The following is a 17,059-nucleotide window of genomic DNA, read 5'->3' on the forward strand; positions in this document are numbered from 1 at the left end:
GATGATGTGTTTCTGAGTCTATATCACTGTGCTATTGCCTGACCGAGATGTTATTTCGACACTTAAACGAACCCGAAACTTTGTAATTTCCTGTTTATAATGAGCGTTACATTAGGATTGGCGGATGATAGACCGAATGTTGTTGTTTGTTTTGAATGGTGTCGAACGTTATCGGCAGCGCAATCCACATAATTTCTGTGGTTTGGAACTGCACCAAATTCGAACAATTTTGACTTATTTTAATTTTTTCGCCGGCTTTGCTCGTATACATTTCACGAGACGATAAAGCAGACGAAAATAAACTGTCTTAAATAAGAAAGTAAGGATCAGTCAAAATTTGCGTTTCCTGTAGAGAACTAGGTGTTAACGCGGTAGAAGAAAATAAATAACGGCAGACATTACGTTCGTAGTGCTTCAGCACTCTATCACAAAATGGTTCAAATGGCTCTGAGCACTATGGGACTTAACAGCTATGGTCATCAGTCCCCTAGAACTTAGAACTACTTAAACCTAACTAACCTAAGGACATCACACAACACCCAGTCATCACGAGGCAGAGAAAATCCCTGACCCCGCCGGGAATCGAACCCATTCTATCACAAAGTGCGTTCATTAATAAGGAACTATCGGGAATAAACAGAGGGTATTTGGGTACCAGTGTCGAAAGCTAGTGAAATGCGACCTTTGAGATCGTACACTGTTTAGTATACAACAAATTCTTCACGTGATCCCACAGAGAATAGTTCAGAAGTTTCAAACTGAACGGTCGTAGTGGCCAGCTGAACAATGCCTCCTCTTCCGATACACCTCTCACTAAACGTTGCATTCAGAATGAAGTTACCGAACGACGTGACGCAGTGGTTAGCACACTGGACTCGCATTCGGGAGGACGACGGTTCAAACCCACGCCCGGCCATCCTGACTTAGGTTTTTCGTGATTTTCCTAAATCGCTTCGACTGGGTGTTGTGTGATGTCCTTAGGTTAGTTAGGTTTAAGTAGTTCTAAGTTCTAGGGGACTGATGACCATAGATGTTAAGTCCCATAGAGCTCAAAGCCCCCCCTAAATCGCTTCAGGCAAATGCCGAGATGGTTCCTTCGAAAGGGCACAGCCGACTTCCTTCCTCGTGCTTCCCAATCCGATGGGACCGATGACCTCGCTGTTTGGTCCCCTCTCCCAAGTCAATCAACTAACCAACCAGAATGATGTTATTAAAGTGAGAGGGGACCCATCGTGTAGGAACCACATAGCTGCACCCAGGCGCAATTCAGGATTCGATTCTGGGCAAGGGGTCACAGTTTCTACTTGTCTCCGCCCCCCCCCCCCCCCCACATGATACACCGTCATACCTACGTTTAACGTGCCACAGATGGCTATGATTTTAATGATAATAAAAATAAAATATATAAAAATGTTTTAATGTAATTCTAATTTGTTCATATTAGTGGTTAGGGTAGTGCGCCTGGCTCTACGGATTTTAAGTGGGACGTGTTTCCAACGAATGAATTTAATGCAGTGGGATGGAACGAATGGCGTATAAGGATGAAATTAATGAAAATAAAATATCCTGAAATGGGATGAAAACCATTCAGAAATATTGAATTTGTAACGTAATGAACATGTAGCGAAACTGAAACTTTGTGGCAGATTCTCTCACCAACAGGAATGGGTGGAGACATTAGCGACAATGAAAGTTTGAGCGAGATCTCAGGAGGCGTGTCCAGATAGGCTAGCAGTTAAGCCGACTGCTCGTAAGAAGCAGGAAATTCGAGCTCAACTTCGGATATGGTACAAATCTTCAGTTGCACGAAAAATTCGTCTTCCGAAGAACTGTACTTTATTTCTGTATTCTACAACATCGCTCGTAGTTTGTGAAAGTAGCTTTCTCGCACGCTGTACAAGATGCTTTCGTACTAATAACTGGACAGACAATACGGATTTCTATGGAAACGAGTACGCTGCATGATGAAAAGTATCCAGACACCTATTGGTGGACGTTAATATGGGGTGTCTCAACCCGTTGTCTTTATGACTACCTCAGGGGAGACCTTCAGTGAGGTATCTGAATATCAGTGGAGGAATGGCAGTCCATTCTTCCTCAAGACCCGAAACCAGAGAAGGTAGTTATGGTGGACCCTGGCATCTGGAGAGAAGTCGACGTTCTAAATCAGGCGTTCCATTGGGTTCAGATCGGCATTCTGGGCAGGCCGCTCTATTTCAGGAATGTTGTTGTCCACAAACCATTGCCTCACACAAGCCGCTCTATGACAGAGTGCTTGTCATGCTGATACAATCAGTTATCATACCCGAAGTGTTCCTCTACTGTACGCAGGACACAATGTCGTAAACTGTATTCATTTCCTTCCGAATTTAGTGTTTTGTGAAGCGCCGCTCTAACGACTATAAACACCCCATACCGTAACACCCCCACCTCCGTACTTCATTGTTGGCACTACACGTGATGACAGGTAACGTTCTTCTCGCATTCGCCAAATCCAAACTCTTCCCTCGGATTGCCGCAGTGTAGAGCGTGGTTCGTCGCTCCAAATCAATCGTACCCACTTATTCACTATCCAGTGGCGTCGTTGTCTACACCACCTCAAGTGTAGCTCAGCACTGAGTACAAAAATGTGTGGCTTATGAGAAGCTGCTCGACCATTAAACCCCACTTCTCGCACATTCATTGTGGTGGAGTAGTGGTAGCGCTTTGGGACTCAAGAGTGATTCCTTCTGCTGATTTCGTGTCCGTCGGTATATGTAGCCCATCTTTCTTGGCTTAGCAGTGGTTGCTGTTTGGCATATCCGCATCACAGTCACATCACCAACAGACGAACTGGGCAGCTTTAGAAGGGATAAAATGGCTCTCTCGGATTTGTTACTCAGTTGACATCAGTGACTAGTCCACGTTTGATGTTATTGGGCTCTTCTGACCGACTCCACTGCTGTTACTTCTTTCTTGCTTCTCTGACAACACAGTAGTCCCCGCCTCCTTTTATACTAAAGGGTCCATCTTTCGTGACAGCTAGTAGTCAATTACGCATTGCATAGGGTGGCCGGATCCTTTGAACAGATAGTGAGTGCATAAGTCAATATTCGGTTTCTTGCAGTGTATAATTTTCATTTTCGTTCTACGAGCTTTATCCCCCCGTGCTGAGTCAGAGACGGTGCAGGATGGAGCTGTCGCGCCACAACTTTCGCGCCATGATTTTTTACGATTATAAAAAGGGTTTAAGTGCCGAAGAATGCCATTCTTCTTTGCTGCGTGTTTTTGGTGAAGTTCCCCTTCTATTGCCACAGTTGGAAATTGGTTTCGCGAGTTTTCGAAGGGTCGGCAGTCAATTGAAGATGAACCTCGTCCCGGTCGGCCAGCAACGGCTGTGACTCCTGAAAACATTGATGCTGTGAGGAAAATGATCAAAGAAGATCCACATCTTACATTTTGCGACATTGAATGGACCCTATATATTGGATCAACAGCAGCACAGACCATCGTTCATAGTCACTTAGGCCTTGCTAAGAAATGTGCCCATTTCGTGCCACATTCCCTGACAGAAAGCCAAAAGGAGGCGAGAGTGGACTGCTGTCGTTTCATGCTCGAAAAATTCAATGGAGGGAAGTCCCAAGGCACCAACAATATCGTCACAGGTGGTGAAACGTGGGTCTACCATTATGATCCTGAAACGAAAAGACAGTCTTCTGTGTGGTGCTTTCCAGGGGAGAAACCACCCACAAAAGTTCGACGAAGTCAGAGCTCTGGAAAAAAGATGGTGGCAGCTTTTTTCACAAAGATCGGGCATCTCGCCTCTGTGACCTTGGACACACGTCGTACAGTCAATGCTGAACGGTACGTGAACGATTGTCTTCCAAAAGTCATCGCCACATGGAAGTCACAGCATCCAAAGTCCAAGAGTGGGCACCTTCTGCTGCATCACGACAATGCATCTGCGCACAGGGCTGCCAGAACGATGGACTTTCTGGAGAAAGAAAAAGTGCGAGTGTTACCCCATCCCCCCTATACACCTGACCTGGCCCCCTGTTACTTCTTTCTGTTCCCTAAGACTAAAAAAAATTCGAGGGCAGCGGTTTTCATCAGATGAGGAGGTCATTGCAGCGTACGAGAGTGCACTAAGTGACATCCCAAAAGAAGCTTGGACTGACACATTTTCTAAGTGGTTTCAGAGAATGGAAAAATGTATACATGCTAATGGAGAGTATTTTGAAAAGTTGTAAACGTTTTTTTCTGCAAATAATTTTTTTCACACATTCTGCTATAAACTTTCGGCATAAGCCTCGTATTGTCAAGGTAAAACCACTCGGACGATAAATCAAGACGATGTGCCATAAATATCCCAAAATAATCTTTTATTAATGACACTGCAGTGTATGAAACGCCGATAGCTCCCGTGATAAAAAAGATAATATGTTAATAGAATCTGAGTAAGCACTGTAGCTCTTAGTGTGTACTGCAAGACCTATAAGATGTGTGATGGTTACACGGTATGAGCGATGTGCGAAAGCTTCACACCCAGCGCTGTGCCGAACTTGTCAGATGTCGCCGCGCGGCAACGCAGCATCCATAGTCTCAACGCCTCGGCGACCCAGATGTGATAGGCCCCCCGGCTGGTGTGACGTCACGCTGCAATCTGCGGTGTGTCGGTCAAGGCGTGCCTGCCCATTATGTGCCCAGCCGAAAGACGCCTCGTGGGAGTTGTCTCTGACCGTTTCCCACAGTTGGGTGCTGTTGCTGGTCCTCGAGAAAAGCAGCTATAATGTACGTTCATGAGACTTTCTTCATTTATCGTACATCAGACGCGTGGGCAACTCGACCCACAGCTCAGCAAGGGGCAGATTCGATTTGTTGGTAGGGCACAGGGAAAATGCTGTCAAATCCACAATGAAGGCTGCATACATAACATTCGTGCGACCCATTGCACAATATTGCTCAAGTGTGTGCGTTTTATACCTAATAGTCCTAACAGGGAATGCTGAACGTGTGCAAATAAGGACAAAACGAATGGCCAGAGGTTTATTTGACTAACGGGAATGCTGTGGAACCTGAGCTGATAGACGCTTGAAGAAAGTCGCCAACTATTCTGTAATAGATTAATAACAAAGTTTCAGGAACCAATATTAAATGAAGAATTTCTGAAAGCACTACAGTCCACCACGCATCGCTTCCGTAGCAGCCACGAAGACCAATTATAGCGCACACGGAAGTATTTACGCAGCTATTCTATGCTCCATACGCGAATGGTACGGGAATGTGCCTATTCATGTGGTACAACGAGAAGTACCCTCCACCGTGCATTTCGCTGTGGTACGCAGAGCATAAATGTAGATTTATCCTGTCTCGAACAGACTGCTAATAAAATACATTGGCCATTCACATTAAAGTGACCACCGGTCAAAGCCTGAATAACCATCTTTTAGAGTCCAGACTGCTGCTACGGACGAGGGCCAGTGAAGTTCTGGAACGTACCGACTGGCATGTGGATTCCTGCCGACTCCAGTGCCGCGGTCAACTGCGGTAGATTTCGTTGTTCATGATCCACTGCGCGTACAGCACTATCGAGGTGGTCATATAGACTCTCGATTGGGTTTAAATGTGGGGACTTGGCCAGGGGAGTACGGTAAACTCAATCTAGAGCTCTTCGAACCACGAACATACGCTGCGAGTAGTGTGACACGTTGCATTTTACTGCTGATAATGCCATCGTGCCGAAAAAACAAACTGCATGTAGAAGTGGACACGGTCCCCAAGGATTGAGGCATACTTTTCTTGATCAGTTGTGCCTTCAGGAACAACGAGATCACCCAGGGAATGGCACGAAAACATTCTCCAGACCACAGCGCTCTCTCCTCCGGCCTGAACCATTTGCTTTCAGACGTTTCATGGCCGTAGACGCCAACGGCCATCTGTCCGATGGAGCATAAGGGCGGTATTACGCTATCAAATTTCTTTGTCAAAGGTTTGATCAAAGATATGGTCAAATATTTGTCAAATTTATTTGACCAAGAATTTTGACGTGTCGCTAAAAAGGGGTATCACACTGTCATCATATTTTTCGTCAAAGTTCAAGACGGCTGACAACAACAACTTGTTATTAACCGCAGCAGTTGCATGTACCACAATTGCACTGTATGCACATGTGGGGGAGAAGCGGGGAAAAAAAGGAAACGTACCTGGGTGAAGCCGTGGGTTTTACGAGACGATAAAAGCATTCAACAGGACTTGTTATGTGAGCTTGTATTGGAGTACGTCAAGTCGTACATAAATTGCTTAAGAATGGATGAGCATACATTTCAGTATGTGCTCAGTGAAGTGTATCCTGATATCACAAAGCACAATACTCACTTAAGAACTGCTATATCTGCAGAAGACAGATTCAATGTAACTCTCCGATTCCTTGCTACAGGAGAGAGTTACTCTAGCTTACAGTACAGCACTCGAATACCACAGTGCACATTAACGAAAATAATACCTGAAACTTATGTGCATTAAGGACTATTTTTATTTTATAAACAAATAAATTAAATTTTGTGTCCGAAAACCGCATCTCATGGCTAATTACCCCCGCAATATTTTTATAGCTCTCCAATCTTCTTAATCTATTTTTGTATTCAGGGTGCTTCACGTTGTAAAGCGCCTCATCAGCTTCATACATCTCTATGAATTTTGTAGTTCACGGTACAAACCAACTGTATTTACCGGCCATTTTTATAAACACACTACAGATGACAGAACGCTGCAGCGATGCTAGCGCTCCACGTGGTAACAGTCACATTGCAGTGAACAGAAGACAAGCGACTTTTATGATCAAATCTACAGCGAGGCCCTAGATTTGATCAAATTTATTTGACGACAGACGAGATTTGACAAAGTGCCCTATTACACCATCAAACTTCTTTGACACAAATATTTGACATATCAACTTTGTAAAAGAAATTTGATAATGTAATACCGGCCTAAAATGTGATTCATTTGAAAAGGCCTCCTGTCACGGCTCAGTGGACGTCTAGTTGCCGTATTAGATTCCAGCCTTCGTCGTCCAGCAGCCAGCATAGATGCTTGAACCAGGCGCCTGGTGCGGAGGCCCTCACGCGGCAACGTTCCCTGAACAGACGTTGAAGAGACTCTGTTGGTTGTCCCTTGTTTCACCAAGGCCATCAGTTGCTCAACAGTTGCTTGTCTATTCGCCCGTACACGTTTCCGCAGTAACCTTTCACCCCTGTCAACTATGGCTCGTGGTGAACCACAGTTTTGTATAGCACAGTGTACTTTAACCAAGAGGGCACGCGAACAGTTTACAAACTTAGCCGTTTCGAAACTTCTTCCACTGTTGGCCCGAAGGCCAGTGATGTTGTCGTTGTGAGCGTAAGATAAATAGCTCGTTTCCACATTACGACAATGACTGAACTGTTTTCCTCGTCGCTCCCGCCCCGCCCCCGACATGCTTTACAAACCCTCCACTGCTAGTACTGCCACCTGCATCCTGTGAGTGGTTACTGCCCATAGGCTGTGGTCACATTGATGTGAGTGGACCGTGTATTATAGACTAAAAATGTGTGGCTCGGTGGCTAAGGTGCTATTAACACTACATATCCACAGGTACAGGACATAAACCTCAGTTGCTCGAAGAATTTTTATCGGGTTTTTCACCTGCAGAAATGAACTTTATATGAGAAAAATACTAAGTTACTCTGTGGTTCGGATTCCATGTTAAACTGTGGCTCTCTTATTGGCTCGGTAACTTATTTCAAAGGCGATGATTAACGATATCTTTATCATACCTCAAAGAAGAGAAGAAGAAACGTTTTCATTGTTGGTGTTTAGTTTAATAACAGAATCAATCTAGAGTCTTTTTAACACTGTTGTGATCTTTAGGCCGAAGGCTGCCGTTTCATCTGTGCGTTACTACTGCAACCTACATTCATTTGTACCTGCCTACTGTATTGGAGTCTTGGCCTTTCTCTACAAATGTTATCCTCCCACCCACGCACACACTTCCTTCAGTTACCAACTTGACGCTTCATGTACGCATGTATCCCGCAAATTACGCCTCCTGCTTGCTTGTGCAGAATTTGTCGCTTACCACCATCAGCCATGACAATCCGCAACAAATGGAATAAAAATTCACTAAGTAAGTCGCCGCGATCACGTTTAACGCTTGCATTGGGTAGGATATTCACACCAGAGCGCTTAGAACACTATTGAACTTTCATTGGCTGTCAGAGAATGCGCGACTCTGATGCGCAGAACGAGCCTTAACCCGACCGCCTTCGCTTGTGACACAAACTCTAGGCAGGTGCGATATTATGAACAATACAAAGAAATACCAACTTTGCGAAAATTTCACAGGGCAGGATTTCATGGCTAGCATGGAAATTCTGAGAAACATTTGGTCTGTCTTTGTTATTTGCATATAAAACTATCCATCAAGTTCATACTTTCAGAAAGGGATACTATGTTAGCTTTTTTATGAAAAAAATGATCATAATTAAAGAAGCCAGTGGTTTATTGAGGCACATTATACTATGAATAAATGTAGCCGCAGTTGTGATATAATTTCATAACCAGTTGTCGAAGAAATGTCGATCAAGACACCTAACAACAACCTCTTTGAACGTAACCAAAAATTTATATCAAGAGAATGCCATTTTTTTCTCATACATAAAATATATTAGTATTAATAACTGCCGGCCGCTGTAGCCGAGCGGTTATAGGCGCTTCAGTCCGGAACCGCGCTGCTGCTAGGGTCCCAGGTTCGAAACCTGCCTCGGACATGGATGTGTGTGATATCCTTAGGTTAGTTAGGTTTAAGTAGTTCTAAGTCTTGGGGACTGATGACCTCAGATGTTAAGTCCCCTAGTGCTTAGAGCCAGCCATTAATAACTACAGTATATATTGCACATTGCCTGCTGATTCCGTAGAAACCATACAGTCCTTCCAAAATTGTATTTTATGATTTGCTGAGAGAAAACCATATTTTGAATGTTTAAACCGCTTTAAAACATTACCCCATGTTTTGCTACAATGAATCGAAGATTTATAGCAACTAAAGACAGAGCAATAGATTTCGTGGGGAACAAACTCATTTGGCTAATTCCAAAATTGTATCACATACGAACCAACGAAACATTTGTGTAATATTCACATTCAAATAACGGACTTTTCAAAAAATTACTTTTACTCGGCAGGGGCTGGAAGATGAAAGATGATGTTTTTTCACACACAACTGTAATCCAAACGCATCAGCTGAATTAATGTTACTAAAATACAAATGAGAATATTAACTCCTGTGTAACTTCGGAAATATTACACTTGGAATCAGAACAAAAATTCGTTTAAGACGGAACATTTTACACATAAATTCTCAATGTTTTTAAATTTCGTAAAAAAATTTGCTTATTTTGCTTTGGTAAGTTGGCAGACAGATTTGAAGATGTAGTAGTGGACACAAGTATGGCTGCTGTAAAATTAATGTACATTGAGTCAAATTTGATACGCAACAGAAAAACGTTTAAATTGATACTGATATAAATGAAAGTAGAGTTAGCCCTCTGGCACCTTAATTCTATTATTAAATACGTTTTATACTTCGTCTTTGTGACATAAAATCCTTTAAAATGAGTAGGAGAGAGATGTCTTAAAATACTTTTTGGATAGACGCGAAGCATCACTTGAGAATGGGTTGATGTTGTGGTGGATCAGGTAGACCTGCAAATACTTTTAATGTTTCTAAAGACAATCCAGTGTAGGCTAGCAACAGTGTAAAAACATGTACGATGTGTATCACGAGCGACTTCTGAGAATTCCATACGATATAAATACTGAGTCATGAAGACACGTTTCGATTTATCAATTTTTACATCCGCCACATAGTTACAAAACCTGTCACCACAAGTCAACTTTGAGACCAGTGACCCGGAAAAGATCGCAGTCATCAAATTCATCACATTTCATTGACGAAATCCATGAGCTGGATTTGTGGAGTACTTACGGAATATTGAATAGGGGCTCAGATTTTTTTTATCGACTCCGAGCATAGGTATTACCACACACAGTGATGGTGTGCGAAAAGTATTGCCAAAAAAAAGCGCCAGTGGATGTTTAATTTTTGTTATATGAAGTGTTGGCATATACACCTGTAGCATGTGAACATTTAACGTGTAAGAGTGCTGGAGTGTACGCTGTTGCTACCTCCCTTCCCTTCTTCTCAGACGTAAACACGGCTATGTTGGCACCCAGGCCGGGTTTCCAGTTCTTTTTGCCTTGTGGATTTTTTTATGATAATTTAAAAAATATGACCAGGTTCCAATCTGACAAACGTCGTGAATGTTGAAGATCTCTGTCGTATTGTTATTACTCGCGGCAGTGAGACAGCTTGTGACTATGTCGACCAGCGCTCCTTGCCGGACGGCTGCAGTGTTTACACTGCAGAGCTAACAGCTATTTTTCGTGCCCTTGAGCGTGTTCGTACCAGCACTGGCGAGTCTTTTGTCATTTGCAGTGACTCTCTCAGTAGTCTCCAGGCTCTTGACCAGTGCTACCCACGCCATCCCATTGTTGTTGCCATCCAGGAGTCCGTTCATGCTCTTGCACAACGTGGCCGTTCAGTGGTGTTCATATGGACCCCGGGACACGTTGGGATAGCGGGCAACGAACACGCCGACAAGTTAGCTAAAGAAGCCACCCGCAAACTGCCGTTGGAGATCGGCCTCCCGGCAACTGATCTCCGATCGGTGTTACGCCGTCGGGTCTTTGGGATGTGGGCCGACGAATGGCGCACCCTGTCTGTACCCAACAAGCTGCGGCGTGTAAAGGAGGCCACGACTGTGTGGGGTTCCTCCATGCGGCCCTCTCGGAGGGACTCTGTGGTTCTCTGTAGGCTCCGCATTGGTCACTCTTGGCTGACGCATGGTCATCTGCTGCGTCGAGAGGACCCCCCTCATTGTCGCTGTGGTGCGCTTATGACGGTGGCCCATATATTGTTGGACTGTCCTCTTTTAACCGCCCTCAGGCGAACTTTTAATCTCCAGGGTGCTTTATCATCTCTCTTAGGTGACAATGTCTCTATGGCAGATCGGGTTTTAAGTTTTATTCGCGCAAGCGGCTTTTATAGGTCCATTTAAATTTTTTTTTTAACATCACCCTCTTTTGAGCTCTCTCTTTTACTTAGTTTTGTGTTGTGATTCGACTCCGCCCTAAACTTTTAGGCCGGAGGTTTTAACGTGTTGCAGAGTGGCTGGCTCATCCTATTATTTTCGTGATCAGCCAGCCACAGTTCTCTGCTGTGCAGTTTTAATTCCATCTGCCTTTGTTCTCTATGTTGTTTTTGTTGCTGTGCTCTGTTTTCCATGTTGTCTTACAATGGCCCATGGGGCTTTTCTTCCCCTGGAGTTTTTCTTTTAGTGCTTCGCTTGACTGGTGGATAGTTCCCCTGTGCTCTGTGTTTTTATGAAACAAGGGACCGATGACCTTTGTAGTTTGGTCCCTTTAATCTTTAACCCAACCAACCAACCAACAGCTTGTGACGGGAGTCGTTTTTGTTGCAGAGGAGAAGACGATCCTGCGGTCGGTGAGCGGCAGGCTGCGCTCGGGCGAGCTGACGGCCATCATGGGCCCGTCCGGCGCCGGCAAGAGCACACTCCTCAACATCCTCACCGGCTACAAGTCAGTACTCACCGCTCTGTCTCCCACTGCTGCTCAGACCACGGATACGACCAGCGGAAAAATGCTCTTATCGGAGCACAGAAAGGCTAATACGCTCCTGTTTCAAAACACAGTGGTGTACCAGCTGTCTCATTCCGCCTTCGTCAGCACCTTTAAAATTTCTCCCAAGACTTTTGGTATGCGAACATATTCGCGCTCTACGTAACATGCAACTCGCAACTCACCTTTCACTCCCACAAGTACACTACTGGCCATTAAAATTGCTACACCAAGAAGGAATAAAGATGATAAACGGGTATTCATTGGACAAATATATTATACTAGAACTCACATGTGATTACATTTTCAAGTAATTTGGGTGCATAGATCCTGAGAAATCAGTACCCAGAACAACCACCTCTGGCCATAGTAACGGCCTTGATACGCCTGTGCATTGAGTGAAACAGAGCTTGGATGGCGTGTACAGGTACAGCTGCCCATGCAGCTTCAACACGATACCACAGTTCATCAAGAGTAGTGACTGGCTTATTTTGACGCGCCAGTTGCTCGGCCACCGTTGATCAGACGTTTTCAATTGGTGAGAGATCTGGAGAATGTGCTGGCCAGGGCAGCAGTCGAACATTTTCTGTATCCAAAAAGGCCCGTACAGGACGTGCAACATGCGGTCGTGCATTATCCTGCTGAAATGTAGGGTTTCGCAGGGATCGAATGAAGGGTAGAGGCACGGGTCGTAACACATCTAAAATGTAACGTCCGCTGTTCAGAGTGCCATCAATTCGAACAAGAGGCGACCGTGACGTGTAACCAGTGGCACCACATACATCAAGCCGGGTGATACGCCAGTATGGCGATGACGAATACACGCTTCCAATGTGCGTTCACCGCAGTGTCGCCAAACACGGATGCGACCATCATGAAGCTGTAAACAGAGCCTGGATTCACCCGAAAAAATGACGTTTCGACATTTGTGCACCCAGCTTCGTCGTTGAGTACACCATTGCAGGCGCTCCTGTCTGTGATGCAGCGTCAAGGGTAACCGCAGCCACGGTCTCCGAGCTGATAGTCCACGCTGCTGCAAACGTCATCGAACTGTTCGTGCAGATGGTTGTTGTCTTGCAAACGCCCCCATCTGTTGACTCAGGGATCGAGACGTGGCTGCACGATCCGTTACAGCCATGCGGATAAGATGGCTGTCATCTCGACTGCTAGTGATACGAGGCCGTTGGGATCCAGCACGGCGTTCCGTATTACTCTCCTGAACCCACCGATTCCATATTCTGCTGAACAGTCATTGGATCTCGACCAACGCGAGCAGCAATGTCGCGATACGATAAACCACAATCTCGATAGGCTACAATCCGACCTTTATCAAAGTCGGAAACGTGATTTTGCGCATTTCTCCTCATTACACGAGGCATCACAACAACGTTTCACCAGGCAACGCCGATCAACTGCTGTTTGTGTATGAGAAATCGGTAGGAAACTTTCCTCATGTCAGCACGTTGTAGGTGTCGCCACCGGCGCCAACCTTGTGTGAATGCTCTGAAAAGCTAATCGTTTGCATATATCTCAGCATCTTCTTCCTGTCGGTTAAATTTCGCGTCTGTAGCATGTCTTCTTCGTGGCGTTGCAATTTTAATGGCCAGTAGCGTAATTCACTCACACCCACTAGTCCATCGCCGTAAGCCGCTCGTGCACATCTCCTCCCAGTTGCTAATACTTACTCACTCATTCAGTGCAACTTATTGTCATTATCTCTTCGTGTCTCCCTAAATGCCACTGTCTCCTCTCTCACAGCCACAGTCTCCTTTGTTCTGCCCTACCATTATTGCCTCCTCTCATTGCCACTGTCAGCGTCTTGCTCCCTCTTAGTACTACCACCTCATTTATTCCTTCCCAGTGCTGCCGTCTCTTCTCACTGCACTCTCTCTCTTTCCATCGTTGTCATTGGCATCGACTCCGTCTCTCATTATCACTGGCTCTCATCTGCTCCCACGTTCTCCTTCTCTTTACTCCTCTCCCACTGGCACTGTCTCCTTCACTCTTTTCCTAGCACTGTTCTTTTACTGCCAACTGTGTTCCACTGCCACTTTGTCCCTCTCTTTCTCTCACACTGCCAATTGCCTCCTTCGCTCTTTCTAAACCACATTCACCATCCACTATTTTCCAGCATTTATTACTTTTCCGTCTGTTCCTCCCTACCATAGTCCACTTCTCTCTCAGCATAAAAAAGCGCGAATATGTTTACATGCACAAATTTATGGGAGAATTTTTAAAGATGCTGAAGAATGCAGAGCGAGCAGCTGGTACCCCACTTTTCAGGCAGACTCTTTTAAAACAGGAACATGTTCGCCCTTTTTATGCTACGATAGGACCATTTTCCCGCAGGTTCCCCTCTTTCGCTTGCTGTAGCAGGGCGCGTCAAATGTTCAAATGTGTGTGAATGCCTAAGGGACCAAACTGCTGAGGTCATCGGCCCCTAGACTTACACACTACTTAAACTAACTTATACTAAGAACAACACACACAGCCATGCCCGAAGGAGGACTCGAACCTCCGGCAGGAGGGGCCGCGCAATCCGTGACATGGTGCCCTAAACCTCGCGGCCACTAGGCGCGTCCAGGGCGTGTCACTCATATCAAAAGAACTATGTGGGTCAGTAAAATTTTGATAGTTTACTTAAGTGAAACTAGCATAATGCAAAACAAATTTTACCTCTCAGCCCGAATTTTACGTGCACAAAAATTTTGCATGTGCTTCCGTACTAAAGCATGGGGTTCCCAGAACCCTTCTGATGATAAGGCAGACACTTTATAGTTTACAGCATATTTCCCAGTTTACGTCACTTTCTGTACTACGTTTTCGCTTCACACCGGATAATAAAGAGCTTATTTAACGTGTAAAAGCAGAGTGAACACCTGTATCTCGGAAACGGATAGAAGATACCAAGAAAATTTTCAAGGTTTTTCGATATCCGGATCTTAGGAATATAACTTAAGGATTTCCTGTGCATAACGGTCTTGGAATCCGCGGCTCAGTTTTGGTACCCAAAAACCAAGTTTTTCGAGTTTTCTCGGGATCCGCCCGGAAACTACATGTTGCCTCAATAAGCCCCCTAACACGCACCATAGACGACACGTAATGCAAAAATAACCAACAGATTTGTATCATTTGTCTAAGCTGGAGGAAGTGTGTGTCATACTCAAATTTTGACCCCATACTGTAGCGTAGTTACAGTAGACGATCCTTCTGTTTGGCATACAAATGATCCCTAGCCCAGGGGCTATCCAAAATACTTGACCCTACCGTTCTGCTATTTATAGAACCCCAGGTATGAGTCCCGGAAATCCCATTTTTACGCGCGACGTTGTGGAACATATTAGGCAGCCCATGCTGTAGCATGCTTACCGATAGTCTTCGCATGATAGATAAAAACCAACATTTCGATCAGTTGATGGATCGAATTCGTCGGCAGGCGGTTTGTTGAAGTCAGAATAAACAGAATTTTTTTATTGTAGTGTTTTTACCAATGAGGTTTTGATTATAATGTTGAAGTATTGTGGAGCATTTGACTACACAGAAAAATATGTAAAAACTTATCAGAGAAAGAGCTGTGTTTCAAACGTTCTGCCGGGCGGTATCCGAGCGTCTAGGGTGTCTTGTCACGGTCCGCGCGGCTTCCCCCGTCGTAGATTCGAGTCCCCCCTCGGGCATGGGCGTGTGTGAGTCGTCTTTCGCGTAAGTTAGGTTAAGTTACACTACTGGCCATTAAAATTGCTACACCACGAAGATGACGTGCTACAGACGCGAAATTTAACCGACCGGAAGAAGATGCTGTGATATGCAAATGATTAGCTTTTCAGAGCATTCTCACAAGGTTGGCGCCGGTGGCGACACCTACAACGTGCTGACATGAGGAAAGTTTCAAACCGATTTCTCATACTCAAACAGCAGTTGACCGGCGTTGCCTGGTGAAACGTTGTTGTGATGCCTCGTGTAAGGAGGAGAAATGCGTGCCATCACGTTTCCGACTTTGATAAAGGTCGGATTGTAGCCTATCGCGATTGCTGTTTATCGTATCGCGACATTGCTGCTCTCGTTGGTCGAGATCCAATGACTGTTAGCAGAATATGGAATCGGTGAGTTCAGGAGGGTAATACGGAACGCCGTGCTGGATCCCAACGGCCTCGTATCACTAGCAGTCGACATGACAGGCATCTTATCCGCATGGCTGTAACGGATCATGCAGCCAAGTCTCGGTCCTTGAGTCAACAGATGGGGACGTTTGCAAGACAACAACCATCTGCACGAACAGTTCGACGACGTTTAAAGCAGCATGGACTGTCAGCTCGGAGACCATGGCTGCGGTCACCCTTGACGCTGCATCACAGACAAGAGCACCTGCGATGGTGTACTCAACAACGAACCTGGGTGCACGAATGGCAAAACGTCATTTTTTCGGATGAATCCAGGTTCTGTTTACAGCATCATAACGGTCGCATCCGTGTTTGGCGACATCGCGGTGAACGCACATTGGAAGCGTGTATTCGTCATCGCCATACTGGCGTAACGCCTGGCGTGATGGTATGGGGTGCCATTGGTTACACGTCTCAGTCAGCTCTTGTTCGCATTGACGGCACTTTGAACAGTGGATGTTACATTTCAGATGTGTTACGTCCCGTGGCTCTACCCTTCATTCAATCCCTGCGAACCCGTACATTTGAGCAGGATAATGCACGACCGCATGTTGCAGGTCCTGTACGGGCCTTTCTGGATGCAGAAAATGTTCGACTGCTGCCCTGATCAGCACATTCTCCAGATCTCTCACCAATTGAAAATGCCTGGTCAATGGTGGCCGAGCAACTGGCTCGTCACAATACACCAGTCACTACTCTTGATGAATTGTGGTATCGTGTTGAAGCTGCATGGGCAGCTGTACCTGTTCACGCCATCCAAGCTCTGTTTGACTCAATGCGCAGGCGTATCAAGGCCGTTAATGCGGCCAGAGGTGGTTGTTCTGGGTACTGATTTCTCAGGATCTATGCACCCAAATTGCTGAAAATGTAATCACATGTGAGTTCTAGTATAATATATTTGTCCAATGAATATCCGTTTATCATCTGCATTTCTTCTTGGTGTAACAATTTTAATGGCCGGTAGTGTAGATTGAGTAGTGTGTAAGCTTAGGGACCGATGACCTCAGCAGTTTGGTCCCATGAGACCTTACCATAAATTTCCAAATTTCAAACGTTCTGTGTTACACTTTCACACAATAACATTGGAATTACCTAGATATTACGTTAATTGTAGTGCTACGCATTCACTGATATGACAAAAGTCATGGGATACCCCTTAATACCTTCTTTTTACCCGCCGTAGTGCAGCA

General features: G+C 45.2%; 1 protein-coding gene across 2 annotated transcripts in view; it reads left to right on the forward strand.

Moving 5' to 3' along the window:
- Positions 1–17,059, forward strand: part of LOC126416057 (ATP-binding cassette subfamily G member 4-like) — a 320,965-nt gene that overhangs the window by 272,551 nt on the left and 31,355 nt on the right. For both annotated transcript variants that reach the window (XM_050083531.1, XM_050083530.1), the window contains one exon: positions 11,556–11,673. In XM_050083531.1, coding sequence (XP_049939488.1) covers positions 11,556–11,673 — 118 coding nt within the window. The remainder of the gene's footprint in view (positions 1–11,555; positions 11,674–17,059) is intronic.

The sequence above is a fragment of the Schistocerca serialis genome, chromosome 8 (genome assembly GCF_023864345.2).
Source record: "Schistocerca serialis cubense isolate TAMUIC-IGC-003099 chromosome 8, iqSchSeri2.2, whole genome shotgun sequence".
Taxonomy (NCBI): Eukaryota; Metazoa; Arthropoda; class Insecta; order Orthoptera; family Acrididae; genus Schistocerca; species Schistocerca serialis.